The sequence below is a fragment of the Juglans microcarpa x Juglans regia genome, chromosome 2D, assembly GCF_004785595.1.
Source record: "Juglans microcarpa x Juglans regia isolate MS1-56 chromosome 2D, Jm3101_v1.0, whole genome shotgun sequence".
Classification (NCBI taxonomy): domain Eukaryota; kingdom Viridiplantae; phylum Streptophyta; class Magnoliopsida; order Fagales; family Juglandaceae; genus Juglans; species Juglans microcarpa x Juglans regia.
In genome coordinates, this window is record NC_054596.1 from 34,726,411 (window position 1) to 34,746,276 (window position 19,866).

General features: G+C 36.0%; 1 protein-coding gene across 1 annotated transcript; it reads right to left on the bottom strand.

The window, feature by feature from the left end:
* Positions 1-530: 530 nt before the first annotated feature.
* On the bottom strand, positions 531-968 carry LOC121249463. The gene has a single exon (XM_041148174.1). It carries the CDS (start codon positions 966-968, stop codon positions 531-533), a length of 438 nt encoding a protein of 145 aa, XP_041004108.1.
* Between the last annotated feature and the right edge of the window lie 18,898 nt (positions 969-19,866).

A 19,866-nucleotide genomic window follows, 5' to 3' on the forward strand; every position in this document is an offset into this window, starting at 1 on the left:
TTAGAGCTCATCCTGATCTGATTATAACTAGAGTATGCGTCCATAAAGCTAGGCAGGGTATACCCGGCCGTTGAATCCATTATTAAGTCTATCCTTGGGAGGGGAAAGTTGTCTTTAGGACAGGTTTTATTTATATCAGTGAAGTCCATACACATTCTTCATTTTCCACTTGTTTTTTTGACCAACAGGATGTTGGAGAGCCATTCAAGATAATGAACTTCTCGAATGAACCCCGCAGCCAAAAGGGGATATACTTCCTCAGCAACGGCCGCATACTTCTCAGCACTGAAGCTGCGTCATTTTTGTTTGATCTTTTTCGCCTCCAGGTTTATGCTGAGGCAATGTTCTATTACTGACACATTGATGCCGGACATTTCTTCATGACTCCGAGCAGACACATCTCGATGTTCAATAAGAAGTTACCTCATGGACTAGCTTAGCTTGGTAGCCATCTTAGTTCCTATTCGTACAGTGCGTTCCAGTTTCTTCAGATCCACTGTTACCAAAACCAATGGTTCGTTGGACTCTGCCTACTGCAGAGCCTTTTTGTCTCTTACTTCTCTATCTAGTTCTGTTAATACCTGAGGCAGGGGTAAGACTGTTCTCCCATGGTCTTCTTCGAGAGTTTGTACATCTATTGCTCTAGACTTCATTTCTTGGGTGTAGCAGTCATTTGCAGTTTTTTGTTCACTTCGTATTTCGCCTACTCCTGATGGGGTTGGAGACTTCACCTTCAGATGATATGTGGAGGTTACAGCCTTCATCTGATTCAATGATGAGCGTCCGAGAATTGCATTGTACGAGGAGGGGGCTTTTACCACAAGGAAGTCTACCATAAGAGACGTCGTTTTGGGAGTTGTTCCAGCCAATACAGACTGAGTGATTGCTCCGATAGGCTGGATCGTATCCCTAGTGAAACCTTTGAGGGGCGTAGGTGCCGGTCTTGACCGATCAGGAGTGATCTCCATTTTAACGAACACTTCCCAAAAAAGGATGTCCGCGGAGCTGCCGTTGTCGATCAACACCCTTCTTGTCAGATAGTTAGCAATTTGTGGTTTGATCCTTCTCCATAGGGGCGTGACAAGCCTTCTCCATCTTTTTCACTGAAAGTTATAAGGTGTTCTCTGGTTTGATCCCTGTTGTTAAGGGATGGCTTGTGGGTGGAGAATACCTCTTTGTACCCGGCCTTCCTCGCATGGGCCCTTTGTGCAGAGGAGGTTGTTCCTCCCCCAGCATACCCTCCGGCTATTTTGCTAATTTCACCTATTAGGGGTTCTCCTCTATCCAAGTTTCTACGATGCGGACTTCCTCTATGCAGATCTGTGGTTCTTCTTCTGTCAAGGCTTTTATTTCTTCGGATAGGACTCCGACTTCTCCGGGCATCACTTTTCCGAGCAGAGTCCCGATCTCTACAAGTTGGACTGTGATTCCTGTGAGTAGGACTTTGATTTCTCCAAACAGGGCTTCGATTCCGGTCTCTCCAAGAGTAGAGACGATCGTTGTGTTTTGGTCCACTCCTCTTGTCTCCATAGCGTTCAACTCGGGCCTCTATATCTACCATATTTTGCTTCCTTATGTAGCAATCTTCAGTATTATGCCTGGTAGTTTTGTGATAGGTGCAACATCTGGGATGTGACGAATCCTATCTTTGCTCTACTTGGGAATTTGTATCTCCCTCGGTTTCCACCGTCAGGTTGGAATGGATACGCGGTCTAGATTTTCCCCGTCGAACTTGCTCCCCTTTGGCCTTTGTTTCATAAGTCCCCTTTTTGTAGCTATCCTGGCTTGACCCTCTATTCTGGTCTGCTGTCTTCTTGTCTGCTCTCTCTAAGTCACTTTGCCTAGGGACAATTAGCACTCGGAGCGTATCTTCTACATTTATGAAATAGTCTGCGCGGTCCATAAGCTCCCTCGGTGTGATCGGGGTCTTCTGAGCAATTTCCGTCATGAAGGGGTTATGAGGCCAAACCCCTCCTAATAGTGCAGCTAAGGTGATTTTTTCATCTTGGTCATCTGTCGTCCTTCGTTTTTTATTAAATTGAGAAAGGTATGACTTGAGACTCTCATCATCCCCTTTGTTTAATAGTCAGGAGATTGGCTGCCGGTCTTCTCCTTGTTCGGCTGGCCATGAACTGTGTCAATAAGAGATGTGCCAGCTCGTTGAAGCTGATGACAGTTCCAAGCCGTAAGGAACCAAACCATGCTCGTGTTGCCCCTTTAGACTAAGGGGAAATGCTTTACATGCCACCTCGTTGGGGAAACCGTGCAGGGTCATATGGGCTTTGAAAGTCTCTAGGTGTTCTAACGGGTCTTTTGACCCATCATACGTTTCTATCTGAGGGATTTTGAACCTCGGGGGTAGAGGTACTGCCATAATCTTAGCGCTGTATGGCAGTTCCGCACTGGTGAGGAGTTGATCTACTGTAAAGGGTTGGCCTATCTGCTTAGCCACTTTTATCTAGATTTCTAAGTTGACCCTTCGTCGCTCTTCATCTACAATTGTCGTGTTAGGAGGGGGTGGATCTCAGAGTGATGACTCTGTTTATCTACCTCAGGTTCTGCATCACCCCTTCGCAAGACAACATTTTCTTGTCGAAGGGTCGCAACTCCTCGATGAGTTTTCGTATTGCTTCAGTTTGTTCATTGAGTCTTCCTTCCATTGCTTCGGACTGTGCTGGTTCACGCTGCGAACTCTAAGAGCGTGTTGTTGCTGGCATATGTAGGACACACTAGTTATGGGACAACAAGGATCCCACAGACGGTGCCACTGTTAACGTTGTGTTTTGAGGGCTTGGGCAACTCTACGCAGACAGTGCTCTATTTGTCACCTGCACAGTGGAAAAAGAGAGGACCTCGGGAACTGTTGTACCTCCGATGCTTAAGTTAGTTGTGATGTAGAAGATGAAGAGAAGATAATAATGAAGATGGGTGTAAAAGTTAACCTACTTGTTTGCTACAGGTAGTGTTTATTTATACTTGCCGACCTGGTCTCCATGGTTGTGAGGTGTTGTATAGTAGGAGATAACATATTCACGTCGTCTATACGCCGAGCTATCTTTATGCCGTTTGCTCGCCGAGCTGTGAAGTGCTTAGGTTCGCTATGTGTAATCTGGGCTTTGGGTCGCATTGAATGCGGCAAGCTTTCCGTTCTGGGCCGCATTGAATGCAGGTGCTTTCTGCCCTGATTTGCATTGAATGTGGCATGCTTTATGCTTTGAGTTTCTCCTATCCCATTAATGCTCGGTGTGAACTGCCTTATATTTTCCCAACTTGCATTAAATGCAGCATTCCTTCTTCCTTATGCCCCTCCTTTATCCTCTGACTAGGTCCCTAATGTAAGCATGGTCCGACCTGGATCTCATACCTAGGTTACGACCCAAGATTTCCTAACCTGTTCGGCCCAGCCCAGACCTCATATATGGGCTCTAACTTGGGCCTTGCTTTGAGCTTGGCCCAAAGGATTTACTCCATTCACAACACTTAAAAAAAAAAACTAGGAGAAAGACCGAAAGGAAAACATGAATAATTGTTTTCAAAAAAAAAAAAAAAACATTGAAAAACATAAAAGCATGGAACAATTATGCATTTACCCTCGCTTGAACTAGCTCATGATTCACCACCCCCTTGCACATTCATGTTGGAATGCACTATTCTTGCGTGTTGGTTGAGGGTATGGTAACCCCTTTCCTGCACTCGCTCTTCTCACATGCTTCTTCCCTTTTCCTTCTTTGTTCATCAATCATTTTCTGTTCTAGTTTCCTCCGCTCTCTTCTCAGCATCATCCACCTTCGCTTTACGTGGATCGACCAGTGCTTTTAGCATATCTTCAATATTGACAAAGTCATCTGCTTAATTCATGAACTCCCATAAGGTCGCCGATGCCTTTGGAGCTAATTCCAACATGAAGGGAAGCTCGTGGGCCATACGCTACCCATTGAGGTGCCTAAAGTTAGCTTCTCACTCTAATTGTCTGTTGTCAGCGAATCCTTATTGAACCAGGCCATGTGGTCCCTCAAGCTTTCCTCTTCTCTCTACTTTACAATGAGGAGGTACGCACTCAACCGCCTCCTCTTCTTGCTAGCCATGAACTGTGTGAGGAATGGCCTACCAAGCTCCTCGAAACAAGTGATTGACCCGATTTGCAAACTCCTGAACCATCGTCTAGTCGTGCCTTTGAGGGTCAAAGGAAAGGCTTGGCAATTTCCCTTGGAAACCCGAGTAGTATCATGTGGGCTTTGAAAATCTTCAAATGCTTTACTGGGTCCTTGGACCCAACGTAGAGGTCCAATTGTGAAACCTTGAATGTCAGAGGGAGGAATATGTATTTCAAAAGAAGAGACCCAATAAGTAATGGTGGAGATCCACAAAGGAGCATGCTCCCATTTTTCCAGCATAAAATCATTGGAGATGAAGCCCTGAGGGTGGGCTAGTAATGTCCTAATGAACGGAAAGATACTTGCGGCAATGGTTAGGAAAATTCCCTCTGGGGAAGCTTACAACAATCTTGCTGCCATGGGCCCATGACTATTCGCACTGGGGGGCCTATGGCACCGAAGACCTTGCACGAGCAAGTACAGGGAACCAAAGACCTTGTCAGGCTAGTTCCCAAACAGCGCAGTTTGATCTAAAGATAGCAGTGCCAACTTACCGGCTAGTGAATCCATAATGCTAATACTCTTGTTGGATAATATTCGTTTACCTTCTTTATCAATTTCCATATGAATTGAAGTAAAAGCTACAATACTCATAAATTTCCTTCAATTAATTTACTTTCTCATGCCATATAGCAAAAAAAAAAAAAAATTTATTTTTCACTACACAGTTATCTTAGCAACCAAACAATATGTTTGTGATTCTCATGTCAATCAAAGATTTTATGAGAAGACCAGAGAGGAAGGAAATTATAACTTTCCAGCCATGCATTGGATATTGGACTAGTTATCTGTGTTTGGACGTGGAGGAAAATCCTGGTCTGGTGTCGGACTACATTGAACAACTAGTTATAACTTAGGCATTCAAATGCAATTTCATATGAAAATTATCCAAGAAAAATAATATGAAAGGTACAAAAGAGGAGTTGTTGAGTTGGTTACTGACAAGAAAATCTACTACTGAAAATCCGTCGAAGCTGCCATGCCTTCAACACTGAAATTAAATTCAACGTCAACTACTAAATATAAATTCTTAAATCAAAGAGGAAGAAAAAGAATTAAGTAGAAACCTATGTACAAAGAAAGATAGAAGAGGTTTAAAATATGCAACCATTTTCAGTCCCCGAGCCTTGAAACTAACCTTTGAGGGATAAAAACAACCCACAAAGCCGAGTCAATGGAAAATAATTAGAAAGAAAACAACAAAATTTAAGACAAACTAAAAGAAACCCTGAATCTTGATCTTGAAAACTCTTGGCTTTTGAAAAATCCTTCTAAGTCTGCATCTTGACGAAGTTTAAAACAAACTTGAAGACAAATGATGAAAATAAAAGGATTTGGACTAAGTTTGGTTGTTGAACTAAATTCAACTTATTTCAAACCAATTATTGATAAGACCTACTACTTTTTCAATTAACCATAAAAAAGTTAAACTCGTCTTAACCTATTTCTTACATTTCAACCTAAAAAGTTAAACTTATCTTAATCTTAAAAAATTTAATTCATCTCAATATTCAAACATAACCTTAGAAAAGTGGGGCATAAGAGAGGGAAGCATCCTTGGCTCTCAATTCCTCGATCTCACTCTTCAACTCCTTCTCCATCTTGTCAGCTCCTAACACTTACACGGATCGCCTGCCTCATACACCTCCACAAAAAATAAAGATACAAACAAAGATTCAATTATTTCATGAATTTCTCTTTACTTCAATAATTTATCCATGACCAAAAACAGAGGAGGATGCTTTTAAGAAAAAGTGAAGACAAAACCATAATGTCTTAGGGGAGATCTGAATAGTGAGTTGAGATGAAAGTTGAATAAAATATTGTTAGAATATTAATTTTTAATATTACTATTGTTTTGAGATTTGAAAAAATTGAATTATTTATTATATTTTTGTAAAAACTTAAGAAAGTTATAATGATTAGATGAGATGAGTTGGAGAGATTTTTGTATCCAAACCAGACCATAACATTTGTGCTAAGGGTCAAAGCGACCTGTTATGGAGACTTGAAGATGCTTCATGTCGGGGTTGTGACCATGAATGTTCCGGATTTATTGGAGAGAGAGCTCGAGTTCGGAGTTGTGAACTGCATAGCCTCTACAAATCACATATGTTGGGTAATCCTCCTGAACCAACGTGGCCGACCTGGGTTGTTGTCTCTGTGAGCAACAACATGGACTGTGGTAGGGTCTGCCTTGATCCACTGAATTAAAAGAGAAAGAGAGTAGAGAAAAATGAATGATATCCCTTCCTCCCTCAATTTGAGTGTGTTTCTCACAGTTTATTCTCAAATCTCTCTTTCTATACAAACACGATAAGCATATATATATATATATATATATATGTATGAGAATTGCTAGGTACAGTTTGTACAGGCAATCCCCACCTACAATACTATTTGTCTGTTGTCCGTGTCAACCTAGGTTGAATGACCAAAATGACCTCCTCCCAAAATGACCAAAATCAATTGCTTTCAGCCTTTAACAAAGAGAATTCAAAATTCAAAAGAGAAATCATTTTGATGCTGCTCGTGCCCGTGCCATCCAGATTTTTCTATCACATTCGAGTTTCGGGGTTGTGCTTATCTCCTCCATCACTGGTGTCGTGCTCAGCTCCTCCACCACCATCAACCGGTAACGTCAACCCAAATCAAACAAGAAAAATCGAGACCTCTACCTGCCTGCCACCCCCAATAAGAGACATTTGCCTGCCAAATGTGATCTGCCTTATCTTCTTCGAATTTCTGAGTTTCTCCGCTCCGAATGTGATCTGCCTCCGTGAGTTCACTCTCTCCACCGTCTTTATATATTAATCCTATATGCATCTATGAGAAATTTTGATAAGCGATTTATATGCATGTATAAGAAATGTTGATAAAAGAGATTTGTATGCTTATGTATGAATTTTTGCCCATGCAGAAATTTTGCACTCCATGTATATATTTCAATCCTTATGTTGTTCGAAAAAAAATGTTGTTTGTTCAATCCTTTTTTTCAAGCATTCTGTTGTTTCTTCACGGGCATTTTCAATTAATTTCATTTTCTTAGAGCTTTCTCTTCAGTCAATAGCATTACATTCATCTCTGTTTCTTCACGGGCATTTTCAATCAATGTCATTCTGGGTTTACAATGCCTTTTGTTGTTGAGTTAGATTAATCTAAATTTCAATGCCTTTTGTTGTGGATGACTGTCCAGAATAAGCCATCCTTCTATGTCAAGTTAAAATTTCAACTGCAAACTTTCCTTTGTCTTTAATGTCATGTACTGAGCGTCCTCACAGTATGATCATTAGTGTAACTTTTACTAGTAGGATACATACCAATATATATATATATATATATATATGACTGAAGTGGAAGGAGGTAGAAACTTCCTTCCATTTCAGTCATATATATTTTTGGGAAACTTCATGTTACGAGGGAAAAACTTATTTTTGGGGATTATTCTCTTCACATGAAAATGTATAAAAATGAAGCCAAGATACAAATGCTTGTAATCTGGATGACTGGCTAGAATAAGCCATCCTTCTGTTTCAAGTTAAAATTTCAACTGAAAACTTCTCTTTGTCTTTAATGTCATGTACTAAGCTTCCTCACAGTATGATGATTAGTGTAACTTTCACTAGTAGGATACATACCAATATATATATATATATATATGACTGAAATGGAAGGAGGTAGAAACTTCCTTCCATTTTAGTCATATATATTTTTGGGGAAACTTCATGTTATGAGAGAAAAAATTTATTTTTGGGGATTATTCTCTTCACATGAACACGTATAAAAATGAAGCCAGGATACAGAAAACTTATTGTCAATGTGATGACTTGATCTCTAGAGATATGATATCTGGTCATGGTAAGGCTCTTATAAATCTGCCTTTATACACTACACAACTATCCAGATGTCAATATGATGGGCCGATTCTTCTCTTTACAGTATAAATTTGATTGTTTTAACTAAATTCCTTTGAGTTATTGACCGTCTCTGTTTTTGTTGATATTTTTTTTCATACTCTATATATTTATTGTATAAATTTATTCTTGATATTGCCCAAGTTGTCATGATCTTTTGAAGAAAACTGTTAGTACTTAACAGTTTAATCTAAATGAACAATGGGGAAGCAACATGCAGCAGTAGTCTGAATTTCTTTTAAATGTGCTGCCTTGTATCTACTTTCTTATGTTATCTTGTATCTATTTTCTTGTGCTGCCTTGTCTAACAAGTTAAACATTACGATTCTTAAAGGATGGACACTCCATTTGAGGAGGACCCCTTCTTCACCACTCTCTTACAAAGTGGAGGAGAAGGTTGTAATAGCACTCCAATATACCCAGTGCATTCTAATGTTGTGGTACAATCAACTTCCCTTCACGATGAAGAGAGGCCTCCAGCAAAAAAAGTTCAAAGAGGATCTTTCACTGTAGAGGAGGATAACTTACTTGTCTCCAGTTGGCTCAACATTAGCATTGATGCCATACAGGGAACTGATAAAAAATCCACTCAAATGTGGGACAAAATTTTTGAGTTTTATCAAAAACCAAATACTGCAAACCGTTCAATTGGTTCATTGATCAATCGTTGGTCCATGATCCAGAAATGCACAAACAAGTTTTGTGCATTTCCAGCACAAGTTAAATCATTGCACCCGAGTGGTGCGACCAAGCAAGACAAGGTATGTACAATTTTCCTTTAATAATGTATTTATTTATTTAATATTTACTTTCTGACAATATTCATTGTTATTTTCATATTGAAAAGGCAAAAGTAATGTACAAAGAGATGGAGAATGGGAACTTCACATTGGACCATTGTTGGTGTCTTTTGAGACACCAACCCAAATGACAGTAGCACATAATTTCAACAAATATGAGGAGAAAGCCAAACAATAAACGTCCAGCCAATGAGCAGTCAAGTGAAGTTGCCGATGGCGTTGTGGTGGAGAACATTGAGAGGCCTCCAGGCAAAAAGGCCGAGAAAGATAACTTGAGGAAACAGAAGGCCCATGAATCATGTGATGCTGAGTTCAACGGTGAGTTAGAAAAAATGACGAATGACAGATGGTTGTTCATGGCAGAGAGGAGATCATGGGTGACGAAGGTAGATGAAGTTAGAGGTGCACAACTGGAACTTGATAAGAGAAAGTTCGAGGCAGAGATCACGAGCAATGATCTTTCTAGCATGACTGCCATGCAACAAGCCTACTTCCTTAATATTCAAAGGAAAATTTATGAGGACTCTTTGAATAATTCCGAAGGTACATTCGACACATCTCCATCCACACCTCATGGATCAGTGTAACTATTGGCTATGATAAAAAAAATTTCGGCTTTTAGTGGCTGCCCAGCCATATGTTTTGGATAAACATGTGGCTGGGTAGCCACTATGATATCTGAATTTCTTTTGTTTTAAATAGATGATTGTATTTTTGAAAGGTTCATCTGAATTGTGACTTGTAATCTGAATTGTTCCTTTGATGGTATGAGGGAATTGTGACTTGATTTTGGAGGAGGAACTGTGACTTGTAATCTGAATTGTGTAGTTGATGTTTTATGGAATTGTGATATGATTTTGGAAGGGGAATTGTGATTTGTAATCTGAATTGTGTAGTTGATGTTTTGTGGAATTGTGACTTCATTTTGGAAGGGGAATTGTGACTTGTAATCTGAATTGTGTAGTTGATGTTTTGTGGAATTGTGATATGATTTTGGAAAGGGAATTGTGACTTGTAATCTGTGACTTGTAATCTGAATTGTGTAGTTGATGTTTTGTGGAATTGTGATATGATTTTGGAAGGAGAATTGTGACTTGTAATCTGAATTGTGTAGTTGATGTTTTGTGGAATTGTCACTTCATTTTGGAAGGGGAATTGTGACTTGTAATCTGAATTGTGTAGTTGATGTTTTGTGGAATTGTGATATGATTTTGGAAGGGGAATTATGACTTGTAATCTGAATTGTGTAGTTGATGTTTTGTGGAATTGTGACTTCATTTTGGAAGGGGAATTGTGACTTGTAATATGAATTGTGTAGTTGATGTTTTGTGGAATTGTGAGTTCATTTTGGAAGGGGGATTGTGACTTGTAATTTCTGAGTTTTAGATCCTTGTTATTTACATGGCCAGGAATCATGTTATTAATCTGAATGGGCATTGGTTAAATTTGAATTTTGAACTTGGACCATTTTGAACGTGCATAGATTAGATGACAACATTTTGAACTTGGAGCATGTTGTGAAAGATTAATCTGAATGTGTATATCCATAAATAATAATAAAAAAAACTCTGAATGTGAATGTGAATAAAGATGTTATTATTAAAGACATCTTAGCCTTCCATTCCCATCAATGCTCCAAATGACATGCATTTTCCAATAAAAAACTTTAGTGTAATTGCAAAATATGAAAGAAAAAAGAAAAAATAATATTATTAAAAAAATAATATTATATTATTATTTTGATGAATCCAATGGCTAATCCAATGTGGAGTTCTGGATAAGGAGGTTTTAGATATATGGAAAACTTGTACTTTTCATCAAAATTTGAAGATGCATTTGATGAATCCAATGCTAGTGCTCTAAGGAGGAAGGAGAAAGAATGGGCTCGTGATTTCAAAATCATTCAGTCTTAGTGAGACAACGCCGTGCTGATTTCCAACTCGTTTATGCCACATAGGTGTGTGCGAATTTATATATATGAGTTTTACTACACAACCTCCACTGTTCACACAACCTCTACACTCCAACCGATGTGGATTTTGTTTTTTAAAGAAAACATGCGTTTTGGTGCGTTTTCTTTAGAAGGTGCATTTCAATTTGCCCCCGCCCCCCCGGCGCGCGCGTTCTTCTTCACGTCTCCTTCAGAAATCCTTCCCCCACGTTCTCTTATCCCTTCAACTCACCAGCCCATGTCCTTTCACCGGCCTCACCCTCTGCCCGCCCCGTGTGGCTACATCACTCCAAAAACTATGTGGCTCCATCACTCCAGCATTGTGTAAGAAATATTCTCGGGTTCACCATTTCCGTACGGCTTCTCCAGCTTCACCATTTCCGCACGGCTTTAGTCCTCCACTGGTATTGTATTTACTGCTGTCGAGAGCCACCGTATGTCATCTTACAAGGGTAAGAAATTAAAGAAAAGAGTTTTTATTTTTCTATTTTTGTTTCATTTCTCCATTTCTAGCATTACTCATTGTGTGTTTATGCATTTATGGATCTGTGATTTGATGTTTGTTTGATCTGTGTTTTGTGGGGTTTTTTGGTTGTTGATGTTGTATGTATGCCACTGATTTTTTGGTTGTTAATAACATTTGAAATGAGCGAGATTTATCGGCTGGGGGTGGTTGGAAGGGGAAAACACAGAGGACTCAAATTCTTGAAGAACTAAAATTTATACCTTTTACTAGCTCCTTTAAACAGAACCATACATCCAAGATAGCAAAAAGATCTAGAAGTAGCTTGACCTTGCGGTTTTCATAACTATTTAGAGGCATGGTGACCTCGCAACTCTTTCCAATGTTCATAAATGGAAAACTAATTTATAAATCAAAAAAACTATAGGCGAGTATATAAGACAAGATGACTTAAAATCACATCATCAAAGAAATTATTCTTTAAAGGTACACAAACCAAAGTGATAATAAATCTATGTTCAAAAAATGGTGTTATTCTCACCAAACCAATTATTAGAAGCATTTCTTTGGCCCTGTGTATCATCTTCATTCAAGAAATTGGAGGTTGCTCTATTGGAAAGGAAGAACATCTTGCTTTTACAAATGACAAATATCTTAGACATGATGGAAGCAGCTTTCAATTTTAAACAATCACAAAACACTTTGGAGTCATTTCAGTTGCACCAGAATTTTGGCAGCATTAACTTATCTTAGAAACTTGGTTACCATGGTGCCATTCCATGCTTATTTTAAGTTTAACTAGAAATCTCGCAACAACAAAGCATCCTTCCTCTTCCGAATTTCATTCTCTCTTGTCAGGCTTTTCTCAGATAATACTGATTGAAGTATATCTGCCCAAATGAAGAATTGACATCTTGTTTCTCCCTGTGTACAATTCAAGAATTTCAAATTTCATGTAAATAAATATTTTGGTACAGGCATTCAAAAGCAATACAAAAAATTGGCAAATTATTTACCGTTCCATAATTCGGACAAGCATAAAATTTCCTTCCAGGATTTTTGTGGATGTGGGAGATCTTTAATGGCGCTTTCAAACCACACCAACAACTAGGTGATTCCATTTCAAGATCATTAACTACACATGATGATGATTGACTCGATGTCATAGTTGATCTACGTGATGATTGACATATGACTACTTTAAGTGCAACATTGAATTATTACCCACACGCTTCATTATCAGAATTATTACAAGTAGGAGCAAAATATTCCACATCATATAAACCACCATCAATATTATGCTAACAATTTGCAGACAAAATAGGGGTATGCTAACAACAAATCTTGGTGCTTCTATTGTTTGACATTATTTTTTTTTTCAAACCAAGTATAAATCTATCTAAAAGCAATTAAGATGCAAGTTAATATGCTAACAAGCAAAATAGCATTAAAATGCTAACAACAAATCTGGGTGCATCTATTCTTTGACATTATTATTTTTTTCAAACCAAGTATAAATCTATCTAAAAGCAGTTAAGATGCAGTTTAAAATGCTAACAAGTTAAAATGCTAACAACAAATCGAGGTGCATCTATTGTTCACATCAATTTGACATTATTATTTTTTCAAACCAAGTATAAATATATCTAAAAGCAGTTAAGATGCAGTTTAAAATGCTAACAACAAATCTAGGTGCTTCTATTGTTTGACAACATTTAGAAATTTAAGCATCTAACATGATGTCAGGTCTGCAGAACTCAAAATTTTAGTGTGACATATAAAGTTCTAGAGATTCTATTTTATGTGACCATTAGATGCTTTTAGGTGCATCTCCTATACATTCCTGTGTATTTGGGTAGCACCCTTATAGCTTTTCTTTAATAATTACATTAACTTATCAAAAAGCTGTGACTATTATATGCTATGAAATATAAGTATTTGATGAAGAGGTATGATTTTGATTCCGAAATTACAAAATCAATTCTACTAAAAAGAAAGAAAGTCAGAAATTGAAGAGGTATGCCTTTGTTCCTGATAGTCAATCAACTCCAAAATAATAACGAAGGAATTGTTAAAGGAAACATGTGAAAGATACCATAGATAAAGATGCTCTCCAAGTATCTACAGAAATTACTCTCGTCCCTGTAGAACTAATGAATGGTAATTTGATAAAAAAAATCTTTTCTGGATTTTATTTACTGTTTGAGTTTATGACCTATATAGTTTTTGAAGCATTTTTTTTTTACTCTAGTAGAGCCACTTCATCATTTTCCTAATTACCTTAATTTTTTCACCTTATATCGGTTACTTAATTTTATTATCTCTTAACGACAATGCCAAGATTTTCACTTCACCCATTGTGATCATTCACTTACCCATCTCTTACACTCCCCCTACAATTTAAATGATCATTTGTTGCATAAAAGATCCTTCGATTTTTAACTCCCAGAGGACCTTTTGATTTCTACCTCCCAAAGGACTCTTCAGGTTGGGTTCCACTTCAATTGTAGTTACCAAAAAAAATAAAAACATTTTTGTTTTCAAAAAAAAAAAAACTGAAGACAAAGATAAACAATGACCAGAATTCTATGAAAAAAATTATAAATGATGAACAATTTATGAATGACATTATAGGAACAAAAGAAAGTATTTTCAACCAACCTTTAGATTTGGCACTGTATCAATAGCGTCCAATATTTTTACTTTATTTATGTCATATAGATACGTTTTATCTTGTAAAATGATAATGAGCCTGCATTTACCAAGATTGCATATCAATATAAACGAAGAAAAACAAAACAAATTTAGAGCTCTCTTCATGAAAGTGTAAAAATGTCTAATCACAAGGCTAGATTTATATTAACTAAAAAATGTTTAATGGCAAAGATCAGAAACAAGAGTCCTGACTCTCAATAACCTAATAAATTCTAACTTTGAACACAATAATGTTACACAACATAAACAAATCACCTCTGACATTGTTTTGTACCTATACATCACTTAAGTCTAACTAAATTAGATAAATGGAAAATTCTAAGAAAATACAACTGAGGTTAAGCGTCCTTGAGTAAGAAGCACACAGAGCTAGAGTCCAAAAGTGTGAGGATAACATATTGGAAACAGGGTGCACCAAAGGGAATAACCACATAATATTATTATTGGAACCACTTTGGTTTCCAGTTTGAAAAGAAGGATTGAATATATCCAAATAGACCATGAAAATAAATTGATTAATTGTCACTAACTCTGAAAGTTCAATAGATAAGAATAGTTAATTCTAACACTCCCCTTCATATATGGGCAAAAAATCTCCCCTCAATGCTAACATTTTGAACTTCTTAACAATAACAAAAGTTATTGAACAGAGATAAGCCTCATCAACGATCACATGCTTCATATCATGCAAATTACTATATTTATAAATGCTTAGGTTTATATGAAATAGTCAGTTTCTTATTCTAATAAAGCTTCTAATTTTAAAATCCCAGCAATGACCAACTCACCTCTAATTTAGGTCACATATTCAAGTTCCTCATCGAAGTTTCAAATGCCAACACAATTGAGATTAAGTACCCCCATACAAATTGCGTATTTAGGCAATATCGACATGTCTTAATATTTTTTATCAATGTGTCTTTCTTAATCTACTATGTTTTTCATGCATCAAGAAGAATCAAAAGATCAAAAGAACAAAGAAAAACCTATATGGAATTATACTCCTAAAAAAAAGGCACTATAACATTGCTCCTGTACAAGCATGTATTGAAGAGATGTTGACAAGGCATATAAATCCAAACAAGTGTTATAAATGTGAAGAAGTGTCTAAGATGTGTGACAGCCATGATTTATGTTGTTTTAAAAATAACCCTAAATTATCCAGGCCACTATCGAGCACATTAGCTTCATACATCAAACCCCGCAACCCCCCCAGAAAAACCTCTTTTAATAATTAACATCAATAAAAATTATCAGAATAATTATTGCCATGAAACATGGAAACAGAACATCAAAACAATAATCTCCAACAAAATTGAGATTCTATCCAAGATCTTTTACCTTTCCTTATTCATGCGAATAACAAGTATTGAAGTTAAAAAATTCAATTCTCGAAGAGCAGTTCCAGTTGTTAAAATGAATTGGAACTAGATAGGTGGATCTTTTTCACTGTAAAAATTCAAATTGGAAAAAAAAACATACCTTTGACGAAGATTTCTTCTACTGAAGGGGGTGAGGGAGATGGGTCTTCAAATGTGGTGAATCGGTCCAGCGGCTCAGGGCTGAATGCTGTGTCGAGTGAAAGGATGAATTTTTCTAGGTTCGGTAAGAGCGTCGGGGTGAGAAAGAAAAGGCGTAAGTGAGAAGAGTCTGAGGGAGGAGAGGGAGAAGAGGGAGAGTTGAGAGATCTGAGGGAGAACGGGGGTGAGATGTTTGAAGGAGAACGAGGGTGAGAGGACTGAGGGAAAAGAGGGAGAATAAACCGTGACCTGGGAAAGAACCGGGTTCGGCCACGTCAGGACTGTGGCATGCGGTTAGGGAACCGGAGGTTGAGTAGATTATTTGATATATATATATATATATATATATATATGTTTGGGACTTCGATGAAGTACTTTTTTTTTTTTTAAATTCTACTCATAATCTCTATTGCAAACAGTTTGTGTTAAAAAAAAGTTAGTAAATATGAGATCTATATGAAAAATTTAATTTTTTAATGATGCACAACATTTACTTTCAAAAAGTTTGCGGAGTGATTGCACGACTCATGAATTTGACTTGCACGGCAACATTCCATTCTTTATTAATTTTAAGTTTTTTTTTTTCAATTTCTCTTATATTTAGTTTTATTTTATCTTAATTTATTTCATATTTTTATATTTTTTCTAACAATTATATCTTTTTTATTTGTAAAACACATAGGCTTATAATTCTATTTATTTCTATTTTATTTTATTTTCTATTTTTAATAGTTTTTGCTAACATAGCATGTTGACCGTGCATATTTAATTTTTAAAAAGATTACTATGTTTCTAACTTTTAAAAATGGTATTTGCATATCATTGAGTCACATATTCAACTAAGACCAAAATTTATGTATTATATTTGTAAAATTATATTTTTTTTCCCATACAAGGAGAAAAACTATGTAAATATATTTGTAAAAATATATTCCACATGAAATGGCAAAATTTTGTGGATTTGCCTTTGATTTTTGTGTTAGTGAGAAAAATGTGAGGTCATTTGGTTAAGTATAATTGGTAACAACTACAATGAGTCTCCATTGTTAGAAGTCAATCTTAAATACATTTCAAGGTAATAATAGTTGCATCATGGAACCGACCTTTCTCTAGGTCCCATCCAGGGTACTGTGCAGATAGGCCACCAAATAGCTATTTCCCACAAGAAAATCAATGTAACAATATATACTGCTTTGCAATGTATCATCATATCCACGATCTTGGCTGCTAGAATATGACCCTTCCTAGATTTCATTCCCACACATGGACTTAACAATATGGTAAGTTGGTAACCCATTTTACCGCTCCTTATTCTTTCTCGAAATGCTTTAATAAAGATGCGCGAGTGGGCATTGTATAGTGCACAATTGATTAAATCTCGTTTGGTTGCAAGACTCAGCTCTGATCAATTCAGCTTAGTCTAATTTTAAGTTGAGTCTAATATCTAAACACCCAACTCTCAAATTATTAAACTCATTTCAACTCAAAACCTCCTCACATGTGGGACCCACAACATTTTTCAATTTAACAAATCTTTATTTGTGGGACCCGCAACCTTTTTCAATTTTCTTTAAATAGTATTAAACTCATCTTAACATTCAAACACATCTAAACTCATTTTAGATGGGCTCCACATAACTTATTCCACTTACTCAACTCACTACTATTCATAAATAACTCAGCTCAGATCAACTCAACTCAACATCTAAACGCAGCTGTTACGCTCCGCTTCCGCCTTTCAAGATGGAAGCACTCTCATTGCTTTGCCTTTTAACTTTATTCCTTGTTTCTATAGTTGAAAGTGTTAAGAAATTATGGATGACATAAAATATATATACATAACTATATTTATATATATATATATATATGCATATGTTTTGTAAAATAGAGCACTAAGAAAATAACAAGAACAATTTAGAAAGAAATAATTTGATGTTGAGGCACGTTGTGATAGACCATTCTCTTAGAGTAGATTTTGCTGCGTACATATTTGAACATGCACTAGACTTCTTCCAATTTCCACTGGGAAAGGCCACTCTCATCAAGAGTGGCTACTGAATGGCTTTTTTGTTTTTTTGTTTTTACTTAATTATTGAGGAAGTACTTTTTAATGATTTTGTGACTTTAAATATTAAAGGGGTATAAAAAATGTTTGAAAAAAAAACAAAAAGAAATTTGCACAATTCGATACAAAAATTCGATGAGATTCTCGATGGCCCTAGCACTACTTATTTCCATTAATCTCCTTTTTGTGTACACAAAAAGAGATCTTCAAATCCGATATAAAACAACCAAAGCCCAAAGAAAGAAGACACAAAATGAAGGAGCAAGTGTTTCTCTAAATTTCTAGAAGTGTTTAAATTCATATATGGAGTTTCCTATTTATAGAGAATGAAAGGACATAGAAAGTCACAACTTTTCATTTCCCAATGAACACATTTAAAAAACCTACCTTAAATTCACTAAAGGGCACAACCCATCGTTGGGTGGCCAATGATTAAGACTCCTACTCCCAAGAGGCATCTATTGGTTAGAGTCACCGTAGCACCATTTCATTTAAAAATTTTCTCTTTTTCTTTTGCATTAAAACAAAAAATGCAATCGTGGAGATTCGAACAAACATCTTGAACCATTGCAATAGCTCACATTATTTTTTACTTAACAGTAAAATATTTTAATCATGCTTATTCTAAAACCAACAGAAAAGACGCCCTACCCACACCCATTTCTTAGTCATTAATTGAAATATGAATCTCTTTATCCTTTCACATTGATGTTTCAATGACTATTTTCTTATATATAAAAAAATATAAATTTGCACTTCTAGTCCCTAAGTTTTGGAATGCTTTCAACTAATCCTCAGAACTGGAAAAGTTTCAAACTGATACTTGAAATTAGTTCATATATCCAAATGATCCTATGTCCAAATTTTGTTAGTTTAGTGACAAAAAACACTAACATGATTCATACCTGCCATATTATATCCAATTGAAAAAGTATACATGACATATATATACATAGTAAGTTTAAGAACAAAAAAGGGCACAATCAATGTGACACCCCCAATTCTACTTGGGATCAAACGGATTTTGAAGTTTCGGGATATGCAACTCAATGATACTTGCCCTTGTTCATTATGACAATTTAAGATGCAATGCACTTGGCATATATCTAGCAATATGCAATATTCACACTGGATAATTATTTTTTAGCAATACTATGCACCAAATGAGTCATATCCCAAAACATTTAAACATAACCCATAAACAGAAAGTGACATATATTCAAGATTACAGCACAAGTCCAAAGGGTCTATAATCACAAGAGTACAGGAGATAGAGCTCCTTAAATACAAGCCTAAGCTAAAGCATCTACTAGGCCAATCCGTCGAGTAGCTCACACAACTCAGTTAGGGATGCCATAATACTATCTATAAAATGGAGCATGGAGGCAATAAGTTCTGCGTCTTACCTTCCCTACCTAATTGATCGTCTCCAGTCGGCCAATGTCATTTGCATCTTTTGGTCCTAACATATAGTCTACCATTCTGAAAGAAATTGTAGTTGAGACTATTACGGTGAAATTTAATTACAAATCGCAGCAAGTTAACAAAATAATTTAATCATCTAATCTCATCTCATCTTATTTTTATAAATTTTTATATTTTTATATAAAATATAAGAAATAATTCAATTTTTTCAAATTTTAAAATAAAAATAATATTAAAAAATAATATTTTATTTATTTAACCAAACGAGAGACGTAAGTCTGTGACATCCGAAAATACCGTGGATGCTCCAACGTGTCTAATGACTAATGTACACCAAATAAATCATACACAAGTGTTTGCCGTTGAGCTCAATTTCTTTTTCTTAAAAAAAAAAAAAAAAAAAAAAAAAAAAAAAAAACTTATTTTTGAAGAAAAAAGGATCGAATGGAGACAAAAACAAAAAGGAAGTTTGACATTCCGGTTCTTTATTTCAAAAAGACAAGGACCAAGTTGTTCACGTACGTGTTGAAGTTTACATGATTCACGAGCACAAATCATTCCAGTTCACCAGTTTTGAAGTTAGAAAAATCGATATTATACCGATTATACCTTTAAATTGTATTTTTTATTTTATCGATTTCATTCCAATTTTTCTGATATATTATATATATACTATGTAGAATATATTATATATATTATAGTATATAATAATATAATGATAATATACATTATAATTATATTATAAATTATTGTGATATATTATAGTGTATTATAATATATAATGATATTGTATTAGTATAAATACTAATATAATATATAATGATATTGTATTAGTATAAATACTAATACTATAGACTAT